The sequence below is a fragment of the Siphateles boraxobius genome, unplaced genomic scaffold (assembly GCF_051911475.1).
Source record: "Siphateles boraxobius isolate OS27281-9 unplaced genomic scaffold, OSU_SipBor_1 7, whole genome shotgun sequence".
NCBI classification, from domain to species: domain Eukaryota; kingdom Metazoa; phylum Chordata; class Actinopteri; order Cypriniformes; family Leuciscidae; genus Siphateles; species Siphateles boraxobius.
The window spans coordinates 18,264,971-18,279,913 of NW_027509197.1; the positions used below are offsets into that span (position 1 = coordinate 18,264,971).

Below are 14,943 nucleotides of genomic sequence, written 5' to 3' on the forward strand. Positions count from 1 at the left end.
TAAAAAATGAGTTTCTGAATCTTTTAGGCAAATCATTATTTACATTTTTATTAACAATTATGAACTTTACATTTAACTTTCTTATCAAAATAACTGATCAAATCATGTTTATGCAGGATTTGAAATTATTAATATTCATGGAATTAAAGGGCCATTACAAACAAAAAGAATCTGACTATCATGTGACAAAAAATAAGGGTTTTTAATTCAAGGTGAACAAAGACTTCACTCCCATAACTTACATTGGTTTTCAAAAGTTTGGGGTCAGTAAGAATTTCTTTAATACTTTTATTCCGCAAGAACACATTAAAAAAATCAACAGTGACTGTAAATACATTTATAATTTTACAAATAAAAAAAATAAATGCTGTTCTTTTGCTCACAGAATCCTGAAAATAAATGCATCACAGTTTCCACAAAATATTTAGCAGCAACTGTCAACACTGATAATTCTTATTTTTAACTTGAATACCAAATCATCATATTCAAATGATTTCTGAAGGATCATGTTACACTGCAGACTGGAGTGGCTGCAAATTCAGCTTTGCCATCAGAAATAAATTATATTTAAAAATATATACATATAGAATAAATTCAGCCTTTGTGAGCATTAGAGACTTCCTTTTAAAAAGTATTACTGACCCCAAACTACAACGGTATACTTTAAATTGAACCAGTTTTCATTTTAGTCAAATGAGTCCTTTTCAAAAACACTAACCTCGCCATAACAATTTAGCTGTAGTGTTTCACATACTGCAAAAATTGTGTGGAAAGATATCAAATTTCCCATTGCCATTGAAAGATGAAATACCGTGAATGTTTCTTACAGTAATGAGATGTCTATGAAACATCAGCTTTAATCAAACCAAACACAATATTATTACAATAAAGCATCACTGAATTTGACCTTGTATAAACAACAACATCTGTGATTATGTGTATGTTGAATTCTCCTATTAAATTTACTGGTGTAAAAATACCAGTAAAATGAAGTGCTTACATTTAAAGAGTCAAGATTAACAGATCATGACCAAGAGTCAATAGCAGACAGTATTTTCCCATGCCAAAACCACTGATTGATGTGCAGTAAAGGCACTTGAATATATAAAACAGTTCCAGCATGCTTTGATGCAATATCAGGAGGATTCATTTGTGTTTGTGATAAGACATAAGATTATGAAAGAATATTTCACAGACAACATAACATTAGGTCAAGTCATTATAAACAATTAGAACCAAGCAGATTTAGACTGGACAGTATTTACATGTTTGTTTCCATAACCCACATGCACAAATACATACAAATGCACATGCTCAGATTAAACCATCTGTGAAATCTCATGATATCCTTGAGTTTTTCCACCATGAGATGAAGCTGCCCATGGAAAGGGACCTGAACTCTGAACGTTCTCCATGGTTCAGGTTCAGAACAGATTCTTAGTTCTAGCTTGCAGACGATAGAGATGATTCTCATGACACCACTGGAGTCATGTCCCATAGCTGCATGTAAACACACCACAGATTTTAAAATGAGTTCAATCTCCAGCCACAATTTATCAAACAGTACACTCACACTCTTGTGTGAGAACAGTGACCGACCTTGATGACTTTGTCTGTCCCGGAGGTGAGCAGCCAGCCTCTGGTCGGTTCATACTGCATATGTATGATGCTGTGTTTACTGTCATGGAACGTTGCAGTGGGCGCCCGTCTGGACAAGAAGAAAGCTTTGGGTGATCCTATCATTTGAGATAGTCAAAACATTGAAGACAATAACAATTTTACTTACTCCTCATCTGTAATGGAGTCGTGACAACTGTCACAAACCCGCACTTCAAACTCAAATCCCATGAGAGGAATCGTGGAACGTTTAGAGGAGCACTTTCCACAAACGGCTTGGCCACACTTCCTGCAGTGATGCTGGGAAAGAGAGCAAAATCAAGCTGCTTCAAATTATACTAAAGATTACGACGTATGCACGAGAACTGAGAAGATGAAGCTCACGATCATTTGATGGGAAGTGTGAAAAGTAAGCCATCTATTTTGCGGCATTGGAAAGGCACGTATACGTTTTCTCGTTGGTTTCTCAGGATTCGGACATCCAGGAAATGCACACTTTAGAACCATTTTAAACACTACATCGAGACCCATCTGCAACATCATCTCAGTTCTCATGCATGCGTCATGGCGCTTTTGTGAACTCACGGTAATTACTGACAGAATTTTCATTTTTGGGTGAACTATCCCTTTAATGCAGTGCTTCTCAAAGTGTGGGGGGCACATACTGCATGGGGGGTGCGGGAGATCAGCAAAAAAACAACAACAACAAAAAAAAACAGCCATTGCACCGGCGTTGAAATGTGTGAATAGCGGTTAGCGCTCTGCCTTAATAAAGCGGCATTGAACAACAATTACACTGAATCGTTCTACTTCAGACCGACTTGTCACCATTGGAACAAGCCCAACATTGAATAGACTGAATCACAAGCTGTGATTGTGAACACGCAAGCAACTCCGCTTCTGTGCGTGTTCTGGTGAGAAGACGAACAAGAATCTGAGATCGTGATGTGAGGCGTTGTCAAAAGCAGTCATATATTTGCGCTTTTATATATTGTTCAGTTCATCCAAACCATCACTGAAATATTTAAATGTTTTTGTTTATTTAAATAAAAAGTTCAGTTCTGTATTATGATTCTCTCTTACTGCTATATAAAATAATGACATGACAAAGTGGAACTATTGCAGGTGTTTTTCATTGCACGTTTTTATATCTTTCCGTTTTTACATATTTATTATCTTTTTTTTTGGTAATGCAATACACACTGCTGTTCAAAAGTTTTGGGTCAATAAAACTGGAGATAAATAAAACACACACGTATGCATTAAATTAATATGAATGGACATTAAAGACATTTATACTGTTACAAAAGATTTCTATTTCAAATAAATGCGATTCTTTTGAATTTTCTATTCATCAAATAATCCTGAAAAAATATCAATGATTCTACAAAGATTTCAAGCTGCACAACTGTATATAAAAATAAAAACATTACACAATATTTTTGTTTCACTATATTTTCATGAATTTATTCAAATAAATTTGGCCTTGGTGAGCATAAGAGACTTTCTTAAAAAAAAAACTAAAAAAAAAACTTTTAAATTGTAGTGAATATTCTATAAAAGTATTTTCAAATAAATGTATCTTGTTTTAAAGATGTTTAGATTTTTCGTTTAAGATTTTGCTGTAAAATAAGAAACTATTTATTAAAATCATTATTATTATCTTCTTTTTATTTATTTATTTTTTGCCACGTACAATCTATGTTTTTGTGTGCAGTACCTGCCGGAGACCAATTTTCTTACTATCCCACATCTGTTTGAAATTCCAAAAGAACGGCTGTTCACACTTCTGGCACGAGTCACTGTCAAGCCACTCCGGGGTCTGAGATAAAGAACAGATGAGGACATGCTGAAACTATGTAAATAGACATATGTAACTAACATGAATATCACACATCCTGTTGACAGAGACAATCCCTTTTGTCCTAGATGATACTTTCTAGCTCTACATCTCTCTCACCTCTTGTCGTGTGACGTCCATGTTCCAGATAACTATTCCTCCATCTGAGCCACAGGAAATGAGCTGACGAGTGTGAGGAGCGTAACACAAGCCCTGCACTTTATCACTGTCACACACACATAGACATAAATATTAGGGCTTGACACCCATGCTTTCTTAAGTCTCATATCTTAAATACATGACAACAATTTATCCATGTCCTACTTGTGTCCCTGCAGTTCAATGGCTGTGCCTTTCCGGCCTCCAATGTCCCACATGATGATTGAATGATCAGAACTTCCAGAGAATAAAACCCTTTGCACAGGATCCCAAGACAGGGACGTAACATTGCCTGCACACATACAGGGTCAATGTTAAAAAGATTCATTTACAGTGTACAGGGTTAGATACAGTGCAAGTAATGGGATACTTCTTTCCATTATACAATATTATGTGGATGCATGCATGAAGATTAGTATATTTTGTGTATCCTGTGGTTATGAGAAATTGAAGGCTTCTTAATTTGGGGAAAATGGGGAAATAATGATATTTTAGTTTATTTTTACGTTTGTACTTAAAGCCCAATAAAGTATTTACTTTATTTATTTGCTGGAAGTGCTCGAGATGTGTGAATGAATCTCTACACTTCAATTGACCAGCCAAGGGAAAAATGTGTCTGGGCTAATGGTGAAAGATTGTGCTGACACCTGTGAAAAATGTGTCTATTTGTAAGTGCTGTTTGCAGAAGCACCTGTGTGGCCTTTAAAGGTGGTAACAAGGCTGCAGTTGTCCTGCTCCAGCTTTAGGATTGTCACTTGTCCGGAAAGATCTCCAACGAAGGCATGTCTGGTCTCCACATCAAATCTTACACAGATCGTCAAGAAGCCCACGCTATAAAATTTCAGAACCTCTCCTGAATCTCTTCTTATCTAATAATGATCTTCTATCATTGATTTCATTCGGATGGTCAAAAACATTGTGAGACATTTCTCATGTTCCACAGACCGTTTTGGAACACCATGAGGCTGAGTACATGATGACAGAAATTTCAATTTTGGGTGAACTATCCTTTTATCTCGTTATATTTGTAATATAAATTACACATAATTGGTGTTTTTGTTGTTGTGATTTCAAGCAGAAAAAACAAGTATTCATTTAAGGACGCTTATTTCCTATAATAAAGAAAAAGTAAATTCAACCAAATCAAGTCGTCAGAAAACAGCACAAACTGCAAATAGTAACAGTGACTGACTTCTGACTGCTCAGATTCCATATTTTATAAAGACTGAATACAAACGTGTGAGATATTTCATATCTGAAGTGGCGTATGAATGGATACTGTAGTCCAGACACCCATGCTGTGGTCCTGTACGTGCCCAGCTGCTGTCCGCTCTCTGAGCAGTGCCATGTAAAGCTCTTGTCCTGACCTGTGCTTAGAACCCACTCCATCTCTAAGACGAACAGCACCACAGTCACGACACCCTGATGAGCTAACACAAACAAAAGACAAGACACAATAAACAAAGCAGGAAGGGAGCCCTTTACCACATTCCAAAAAAATTACAGGGAATATGCTCTCACATGTAATATTAATAATACAGCAGAAAGTCAAATAATATCAGAGATTGGATTTCAGTAACGAACCAGCAGACTACAACCACAGCACTTATTATACACCTATTTCACTCTGTGTGTTAACTTCATTAATGTTTTCATTTATCTGTGTTGAGAGCAGTACTTAATGCCTTCCGTTTTAAAGAAGATTAGCTAGCTGTTTCACATTAATGTCATTCTAGGCCATAATGACACACTGTGATTGAGAGATGAATGTTCAGAGTACGTACTGAATAATAAAGTTGCCCTGCATAAATATTGGTTTCTACAGAACTGACCTGACTACGATTATGTACATGGCTATTAAAGGATTAGTCGTCTATTGTTCTTTGGTTGCTGTTATAAGAATGGAACCGGAATATGAATCATCTGTATGTTTTAGAATAACGTCAAAAAAGACCCCAAGTAATGAACTAGCTATATTTACTTAAGGCGAGACACGGTAGGCAAAAACATCGTTTTTTTTTCACTGGTCAATTTTGAGATTTTAGGATATTTGTCTTCAATAACATGTCTTCTTTCAGACTTGTGGTGAAAAAGAAATACACATTTAGGTCTTTATTTTACTACACTTTGCCTGTTTGCGTCTGTAGATTTCTCATAAACTCATCAAAAGTTGTCGTTATAAATCATCCTTCTGCTCCGCGATCGCGATCTGCACTCTGTCATCACACACACCGTTAGAAAGCTTGCTCTCTGCTGTACAATACTGCCGGATCCAAATATGGTCATTTCCTTTTTATCAGCAACCAATCGCGAAAGTAAAAGGGGGGATTTTACTCTAAATGCGCGATCTCATTGGCTGATGCTAATTCTTTAAAGCCCGTTTTCTCAAAATGACTTTTCTCTCTCACTCCAAGTCCGAAATCTCCACGTCAGTAGCACCTATATACACCAAACTTTCCAGTCTTGTACCTAGTTATATTATGAAGACATTTACAGAGGGATTTGTAAATATATTATTCTTAGCCTGATTTACATAACATTTTATTCCAAAAAACATGTCGAAAATCATTTTTTAAGGCTATTGGCAGTATATTCTGATTTACAGGATAACAAAAGTAGATATCCATAAATCCCTCTGTAATTTTTTTCCCATCTAATATGTGAACACAATGAAAAAATAATTTTGAACCTGGCTTTATCCAATACTCAGATTTCGTTTTTTAAAATATATGCAGATTTGCGCATATTTAATTAGATAATGTCTAATTTGGATATTTAAACATTAAATTACAGAAAACTTGTAATACATTTTTTTCTCATCTTAATGTAGGTAATCAACTGGCAAAGTTTCATGGTGATATCTGCTAGTTAAAAAAAATACCCTATTCACCTGTAGTGTCTCGCCTTAAAGGATAGTTCACCAAAAAATAAAATAAAATATATAAATATAAATATATATGTATATATTGTTTTGTATAGTGTTTTGTTGGTCATACAACGAAATTCAGTGGAATCCACAGAAGAAAGTAAGTCATACAGGTTTGGAACAACATGAGGGTGAGTAAATGATGACAGACTTCATGTTTGGGTGAACTATCCATTTAAGGATTAAAATAAAAAAAATATAAAAAAGCTAATCCCCAAAATGTCCAGACGCTTTACTAATTAGGCCTTTTACAGGTGCTGTCTGATTGTGTCACAGGTGCTGTCTCCCTTACACATTTGTCGCGTGACTCTACTAAGGTCATTTCCAGTCTGACCGTGGCGCACTTAAACTCCTCAGTTAAAGCAGAGACTGGCAGCTGCAATACTCCTTTACTATAAAGTCCCACTCTGCTGAGGCAGCGTGGAACTACCAACCATTTCCTGATATATGAACTTATTAAGGCTTCCAGCTTATCCACTGTTGTCAAAGAAACCTCGTACACAGTCAGTGGCCACAGCAACCTCGGCAGTAGACCAAACTGAAAGCACCAGAGTTTTAGTTTGCCTGGTAAAGCGCAGCTGTTTATGCTCTTCAACCCTTCCACTGCTTGTCGTCTAACTTCTCCCACTCGAACTGTGTCCTTTAGATCCCCATTGTACCATCTCCCAAGACTCTTCACTGGCTTCTGAGAAACTGTTGGTATTGCCTCACCATTAATGAAGAATGTTTTATCTACCACCTTGCCTTTAATTATCGAGATGCTCCTTGATTTAGAGGGCTTAAATTGCATTCGTGCCCATTCAATGTTATCGGTTAACTTGCCTAATAGCCGATTAGTGCAGGCTACCGTTGTAGTAATGGTTGTCATGTCATCCATGTATGGTCTGATTGGTGGTAGTCGCATCCCAGAAGCCAAGCGCTCTCCTCCTACTACCCATTTTGATGCCCTAATGATTACTTACATTGCCATTGTAAAAGCCACTGGAGAAATTGTGCATCCTGCCATTATTCTAACCTCTAAGCATTGCCATGTAGTGCTGAATTCTGGAGTTGAGAAACTAAATTGCAAATCTCCAAAATAGGCTTTCACTAAATTTGTTATCGACATCGGTACCCTGAAAAAATCCTGAAAGAACCGTGGAATGCCTGCTTTTTGAACTGAAGTGTCAATGAATCCATTCTTTAATAGGTAGGTTGACAATCTCTGAGCAATAATGCTGAAGAAAATCTTACCTTCGACGTTTAATAGTGAAATAGGACGAAACTGACTGATTCTTGTAGCATCTTTTTCTTTAGGTATAAAGACTCCACCTGATCGGCGCCATGCTCTAGGTACAACCTGCTTTTCCCATGCCACTTTTATCAATTTCCACAGAATTCGAAGAACTCCTGAAGCACTCTTGTACACTCTGTACGGAACTCCATTAGGCCCTGGAGATGATGAAGCCCTTGCCTTTCTCACAACCTGCTCTATCTCTTTCCACTTAGGTGCACAGACCTCCATTTGGTACTCTGGTGGATTGATAGGTGGGATGTCTGACGGAATTGACATAGGCTCATGCCTTTTTGCATCTGTATACGTTTCTTCCAAATATCTCTCTAGCTCAACCCTAGATGCTTTTAAAGTGCCATTCTTCTCACTGGTGAATAACTTCTTTACGAATTTGAATGGGTCTTTATAGAAATTAGCCCTCGCGCGCTCCTTCTTTTTGTAGCATTTCCGTAGGGCTCAGCTCTGCGTAATGTTGCAAGCTTATCTTTTATGGCCCTTTGTAAGAGATTGAGTCCCTCCTTCTGACCTTGTTCTGCGCTTTTCCATTGCTTCCTCAGCTGTCTCCTTTCTCTAACTAATCCTTCAATTTTCTGCTGCCGTCTAGACAATCCAGGAGTAGTTCGTACTTTTTCCTTCCTTTTTTCCTCACCAAACCTCTCACTTCCATATGCGTAAATGATGTCCCCAAATGTATCCAGCTTCTTTTCAACTGTACCAGTTAATCTTTCCAATGCAAAGCATAGATCTGTGTTTACCGTGTCCCATGCAGTTTTCTCACAAGCTCCAGGCCTATGCCGTTGAGGTTCTTTTCTCTTTTTTGCTGGTTAATCTGACCGGGTTCACAAGTATCAATGTGTTCATCACTAACTGTGCAAACCCTCCTCTCCTCTATGACAGGGGTGCTGATATCCTGCGAACTGTGGTTTGCTTCCTGTCGCTGGATTTCATTCGACTGACTTGACTGACTTCATAAGAAGTACTGATCAATGCGAGGCCCTTGTCCCTTCTCTCTCAAGCATTTCATTTTCCTTGATGAATCTTCAAACCCCTGAAAGTTGTCGCCTTGCTCCAGCCACAGACACAAGCTTGGAGTTCAATGACTTTGCTAACTGCAGAACCTGAACTAGTCTTTTGTGAAGTACTCTCCATACTCATAACGTTTCCATTCCAAAGTCGTTAACCATGTTGTCCAACATTGAGTCATCTTCCGCCCCCGCTCTCGCAGACTCTAGGGGTATTTTCCTCTTTATTTCTCAGAAGCCTTGGGCGGGTGTCTCCAGCATCCTGTAAACAGCTGGAACAGCTGGATACTGCCGACAAGGGTAACTAACCCTTACCAGCCCCATTGGGGTCTCTTTCCTCCTGTCAGCTGTCTCTCCAGGCTGTCGCAAGGTCTTTCCCTTGTTGCCAGCAGCACTATTCACTGCAGTCACTGGACATATCCAGATCTTCATAATTTCCATTACACGAGAGTAGATGTTAAAACTTCATGCTGATTTGTACTCGGCTTTCGCCAAAATAAGCACCAACTAAGGCGTAGCTTTACAGTAACCTATGCTTCTCCATCCATTTACGCTTCTTTCCAAATGGGGATGTGAATCTCCTTCTGCCTGGTGTTAATAGTATTTGCACACACAACGGCTGCAACCACAGTGCGGTCCCCTCATGACAACCACCTTGATTGAGCAGAGTAGGGGACATCTCTAGGGTCTTCAAGTGGGCACCTTCCGTCCTCAGTGTTTCGTCGACTAGCCCACGACACCTCAAGAGGGCTTGACAGTGACTCTGGTGTGCCAGAGTCACCCCCCTCCGTCCCCCACTCAACTCAGCCCAGCTTACTGACCTTTGCATCCCTCCTGCTGCTGAGACTGCTCCTTTGACCTAACCACAATCTCTCACAACCTCTCCACAACCCAACCATACGCGCCAACCCGTTTGACTAAGGCTGTCGAGCCCCACTGCGGACATTAGCAGCGGTCAGTGGCAACGGTTCCGTATGGCATACTACCGCAAAACACAATATCTGTCCAAACACCAATCCTCATTCACGCAAAATACACAGGAACGTAATAACTATAATTACTATGCAAACTAGGGCTGGGCGATATGGCCAAAAAATCATATCTCGGTATTTTTTGGTTAAATGGCGATATACGATATATATCTCGGTACTTTCTACGTTTTCTATTTGGATAAAGAAAATGTATTTATTTGTTATTTCACATCCTGCTCAATGATATCCAAACAATGATATTGAAGGATATGGAAACAAATAGGGAATGTAATGTAGGCTATGCAATATATTATGTGCAAAAAGGTGGTTAAAATCACATTACATTCTAACTTTGTAACATTACAAACTAAAAACAAAAATAATGCTTTTGTTTTTAAAAATGACTAAAAGCTAAACAAAAAATGAAAATAAAAACAAAAGCACAAACTAATTATATTAGCCTGTATTTGATTACCCCATTATAATGGTCACTTTCATAAAAAATATACTTGTAGGTTTAAAATTCCACATATGGCACATTTATTGTCTCCAACAACAAATATTTTAGTTATATGTATTTTAGTCAGAATTATTGCGCTACTGTTATATTGTGCTCGTCTGTTTGGCGCGCATGCGCGCGGCGGCGCTCATTCACGGAAGCTTGAATTTTAGCGGAGATTCATTTGCAGAAGCTCGTCCTCTCCTGACAGTGAAATGGACATATTTGTTTGATTTGTTTGAACATTTACAGATGGAGAATATACCTGTGAAATGTAAGTTAAGCACTGAGGAAAGCACCACGTCTCAAAGGCATTAAACAGCGCCAGTATTTATCTTTCAGTCACTAACAGTAGGCTATCTGTCCGAGCATCTGACAGGGCAAGCTGCTTTAAACTTGTTAACTATCTTACCAGTTATTTAGAAGCTCTTAATAAGCTTGTGTCATGTTTAGGACAAATTGTACTGTTCTTTCACTGCAGGAGCTCACACTGCGTACTCCACTATTTTTCAGATGTGCTTGTATCAAACTACTGTATCGATATAAACGGTATTGCCTCATTCCATATCGTGGGGGGAAAAAAAATCAATATATTGTACAAACTCGATATACCGCCCAGCCCTAATCCAAACTATACAAATAAACCAACAGACTCATCAAATTTTCAAGAATTTTTTTAAACCGTAGCATGGCAGCCTTTACACAGCCAGCCAGACTCTTTCCGTCTCAACCACAGCCAGTTGCTGCTCCTCTCTACTGCTTCAGATAAGTTCTTTACTGTGAGAAGCAAATCTAGGCCACTGAATCCGACGTCTCTGAGGAACCGGGTTTTGGAGTGTACCACAAATCCTCGACAAACCACTTCCACTGGATAAACCCGGACTCTCCATCCTCGCTGTTCTGCTTCAGTGGCCAGCTGAGCATACCGCAGTTTCTTCCTCTCATATGCCTCATCTACAGCATCCTCCCATGGCACTGTTAACTCTATCAGTTGAACAATGCGTGCTGATCCAGACCACAAAACAATATCTGGTCGGAGGTTAGTGGTGGCAATCTCAGATGGAAAAATAAGCCGTTGATCAAGATCAGCCAGCATTTTCCAGTCACTAGCAGCTTCCAGTTGTCCTGGGCGAGATTTGGTTTTAACACCTTTTCTTGGTGGTTGCTCGCCTGGGCGGAGGAATATTGTCTTCTGCGTGTAATGTTTTGCCAGAACAGGTGGCAACTTATTGGTCATGTTACGCTTGTCTTCCAATGCTAAAGCCAAACATCGGAGTACTTGGTCATGGCTCCAAGTAAACCGACCTTGGCTAAGAGCCACCTTACATCCTGTCAAAATGTGCCTTAATGTGGCAGGTGATGAACACAAAGGACAAGAGGGATTCCCTCCTACCCAGAGGTTTAGGTTCTGTGGTGATGCGAGAACATCATATGTTGACCTGATAAGGAAACTGATCTCACGCTCTTCCATTTATGTTAAGTTAAGAAAACAAACTAGATTTGTGACTCACCCTGATATGTCCGCGCAGGAGTCATCTGGTTGTAGTCCTCCGATAGGACAAACTCCTGGAAAGAGAAACTCCTGGCTTAATGAAGCTTAGGAATGTATCTTACAACCTGCTAGTGACATTTTTCTACATTGAAAACAGGTGTGTGTAAGAATTCTGCAGCAGTGCCACTTATAATCTGGTTGACGATAATAAAAGGTTAATGAACATACCGATACTGTGCCATTTTCCAACCCTACAGAGATCCTCCTTGTCTCTGGGTTAAATGACATACATGAACAAGCCACTGCAACATAAGAAAGATAATGAACATGAGTTTCTTCTATCCTACAAAATCCATTGATCGCCATTCAAGTATAAACATAAACCCTCTACTTAGAGTCAGTGACCTCTTAGCCATAGTCTGCAAAAGTTAACTAAAAAGCAAGCAAAACCGTGACATCATTGCCGAGAAATAAAACTGCTGTCTGAACATGAACACAAGCAGAAGTTCATGTCCATAGTGGTTTCACTTCACCTTTTTACTTTGATAGTAAAATTCCTGAAGTTATGTGGTTGCATGTCCCATAATGTTGAGATCTATGTAACTGTTTTGGCTCTCAGAAAGCTGCCCAGGAACTGTGTTGGACTCACCAGGCATTGTGTGATAGACACTGGGCCAGTACTGACCACTGTCCCTCTTCAGCCACACACGGATTGTCCTAAAAATTATAACAAGCAAGCAAATAAATAAATAATCTTCATTATAAAATTTCATGTATTTAGCAGAACCTTACTTAACAACATGACATGCAATACAGTGCACAAATTACCGGGACGGACAGTTAAGAACAGGTCGCTGGCTAAGATAAGTCTTAATCACTTTAAAGACCAGACAGAATAAGACTTCAAACTAAATTTGGTGGCAAAGTGAAAAAAAAAAGAAAAACATAGCCAGGATAAGGGCTGCCAAAATCATTGGTGTTTCTTAAGTTAAGTTACTTTTTAAAGACAAAAAGATACAAGAAAATAAGAAAAAATTGGCTGTCAAATTCAGTACTCCAGTTTAAAATAAACAGTTAACACACACACACACACACACACACACACACACACACACACACATACATATATATATATATATATATATATATATATATATATATATATATATATATATATATATATATATATATATATATCATATATATTAGTAACTCTTTAATCCATTCACCAAAAATATATCATACATAATTTATATGGTCATTCATCATTTAAATGATCATTAATTATTTTTACACTTTATTTATAACTTACCCTTCTTATTGAAAACGAGAATGACGGCAATGTCCATCGTTCACAAACAAAATGTTTCGTTCGGCCAGTTCGTTCACGATGTCGCTCCGAATATTTTGTAATTCAAATCAGCGATTTTTTTTTCAGTTAGGGTTTTCTGATAATTTCTGTTAGTCTTTAAACTGGCAGGAAAAGGTAGTCACGCGCTTCAAATGGGTCACAAAATCGTTCACTTAAAAGATTCTCTCAAATAACTTACACCGATTCGCCCACGTACGATAGGTTACGCCACTCAGAAAAGATCCGCAGGCGAATGATCGGCAATACTTTACAGCTAATAGTCAAAACGGAGATCATCGATAGCAGCAGCTTGAATGAGCTGTACGTGTTTGCATACAGCCTCTTCATTATTATCCACCATTTGTACTCCTATGATAAGCATATTCTTTAGTCCTCCGAATATCGTTTATTAAACTAAAACAGAATAAATCGTTACAGGACACATGTATTTTATGTTACAATATATTATTGTGCCAGTGGTGCTCATAAGATTATTGTATAGGCTACATGACGTATTTGCGTATATTCTGCATTGTAATTCTAGTAATTGTTTTGGGTTTCAATCATACGCGTGCTGCTGACCTGTCTTGAGATACGCTGATAACCCCGTCCTCTTTGGGGATGATCACAGCCGTATTCACCACATCTTGGAAACCCTCGATCTTACTCAACAGGACGGGCTTTCGAGTCTGCGGACGGGGATTCTCTGCCGCCATGGCGCTGTAGTTTCTCCGTCACCTGAATCCTCCTCCCTCGGCTGCATAACACGCTGAGCCTGAGCGCGGAGCGCAGGTCGATTAAACCTGTAGCACGGTGAAGTGTGACGAGCAGGGATGCTGCAGGTCAGCTGATTACCTCTCACACATCTTTCTGTTTATTGAAACACGATCTCTATGCCATCTGAATACATGAGCGCGTTCTTATGTCTGTCTGCCCGTGTAACCAGACGGTCCGAATTTTGAATGAATCACGGATGTATGCGTTTGCGATGTGCAGTGTTGACTCTGACGAATACCAAACGTGTGGAACAGGAAGTTGAATGTCATTCTTTTTTTCCCCACTTCATTGACATTTGTACATGACGAGCATTGTTTAATTGCACCAAAACTAGTACAACGGTGCTATTTGTTCAATGCCTGTATAATTAATTTAATAATTTAGTTTAGTCTGTTTTCCTTTTTTTCTCAACATTTTTGAAATAATACTTGGGTCTAAACAATAAAAGCACAGAGACGAAATGGTTCTATTTATAGTCTGGCTTTATCATATCATGTGCAGACAGACACCACAGAACTATTGTTCATTCTCTTATCTCTACAAGAAAGCCTAACTAAATGGCTGCATCCCTTACTTTTAATTAGTTTTGTCTTGTAAGTCTTCTCCCAGAGGTTTTTTTACATCCCAAATCATTTTGCAGAGTATGTAATAAACATGTCATTCATGCACATGCTGGCTCATGATGTTTGGTAACATAATACATTTGTTCTTCTGTTGTTTCTATCTTTGTTTCTAAGAAGTTCCTGATGTTTGTCACTTTGTATAAAGAGAGCAAGGGCTTCCAAAGACCAACAACTACTAGCAAAAACAAAAACATAGAACAGGAATAAATGTCAATAAAGCAACAAAAGCATGTCACTACATCGTACTATGTGCTTCTATGAAAACTTTCCAAGGTTGAACCTTATTGGATCTCTTTATATGGAAATGTATGTAATATATAAATGAGTATAAACTGATTTTATCCATTAAATCATTATTTACATAAATTTAAAAAGAGGTATAACTATAAACTG

General features: G+C 38.4%; 1 protein-coding gene across 1 annotated transcript; it reads right to left on the reverse strand.

Moving 5' to 3' along the window:
* Positions 1-21: 21 nt before the first annotated feature.
* On the reverse strand, positions 22-14,131 carry wdfy2 (WD repeat and FYVE domain containing 2). Its single transcript, XM_077215585.1, has 12 exons — positions 13,733-14,131; positions 12,449-12,516; positions 12,028-12,101; positions 11,819-11,873; positions 4,896-5,046; positions 4,308-4,420; positions 3,782-3,908; positions 3,578-3,683; positions 3,338-3,439; positions 1,787-1,917; positions 1,600-1,708; positions 22-1,500 (listed from the first exon to the last, which is right to left on the reverse strand). Exons 1-12 carry the CDS (start codon positions 13,864-13,866, stop codon positions 1,471-1,473), a joined length of 1,200 nt encoding a protein of 399 aa, XP_077071700.1. The 5' UTR covers positions 13,867-14,131; the 3' UTR covers positions 22-1,470.
* Positions 14,132-14,943: the final 812 nt, after the last annotated feature.

Excerpts from the sequence above, each read along its gene's own strand:
- wdfy2 (XM_077215585.1), bottom strand. The coding sequence starts at position 13,866 with ATGGCGGCAGAGAATCCCCGTCCGCAGACTCGAAAGCCCGTCCTGTTG. Across the intron at positions 12,102-12,448 it reads TGTCTATCACACAATGCCTG|TGGCTTGTTCATGTATGTCA; the intron begins GTGAGTCCAACA and ends CTTATGTTGCAG. Across the intron at positions 3,909-4,307 it reads CACCTTTAAAGGCCACACAG|GCAATGTTACGTCCCTGTCT; the intron begins GTGCTTCTGCAA and ends GTATGTGTGCAG.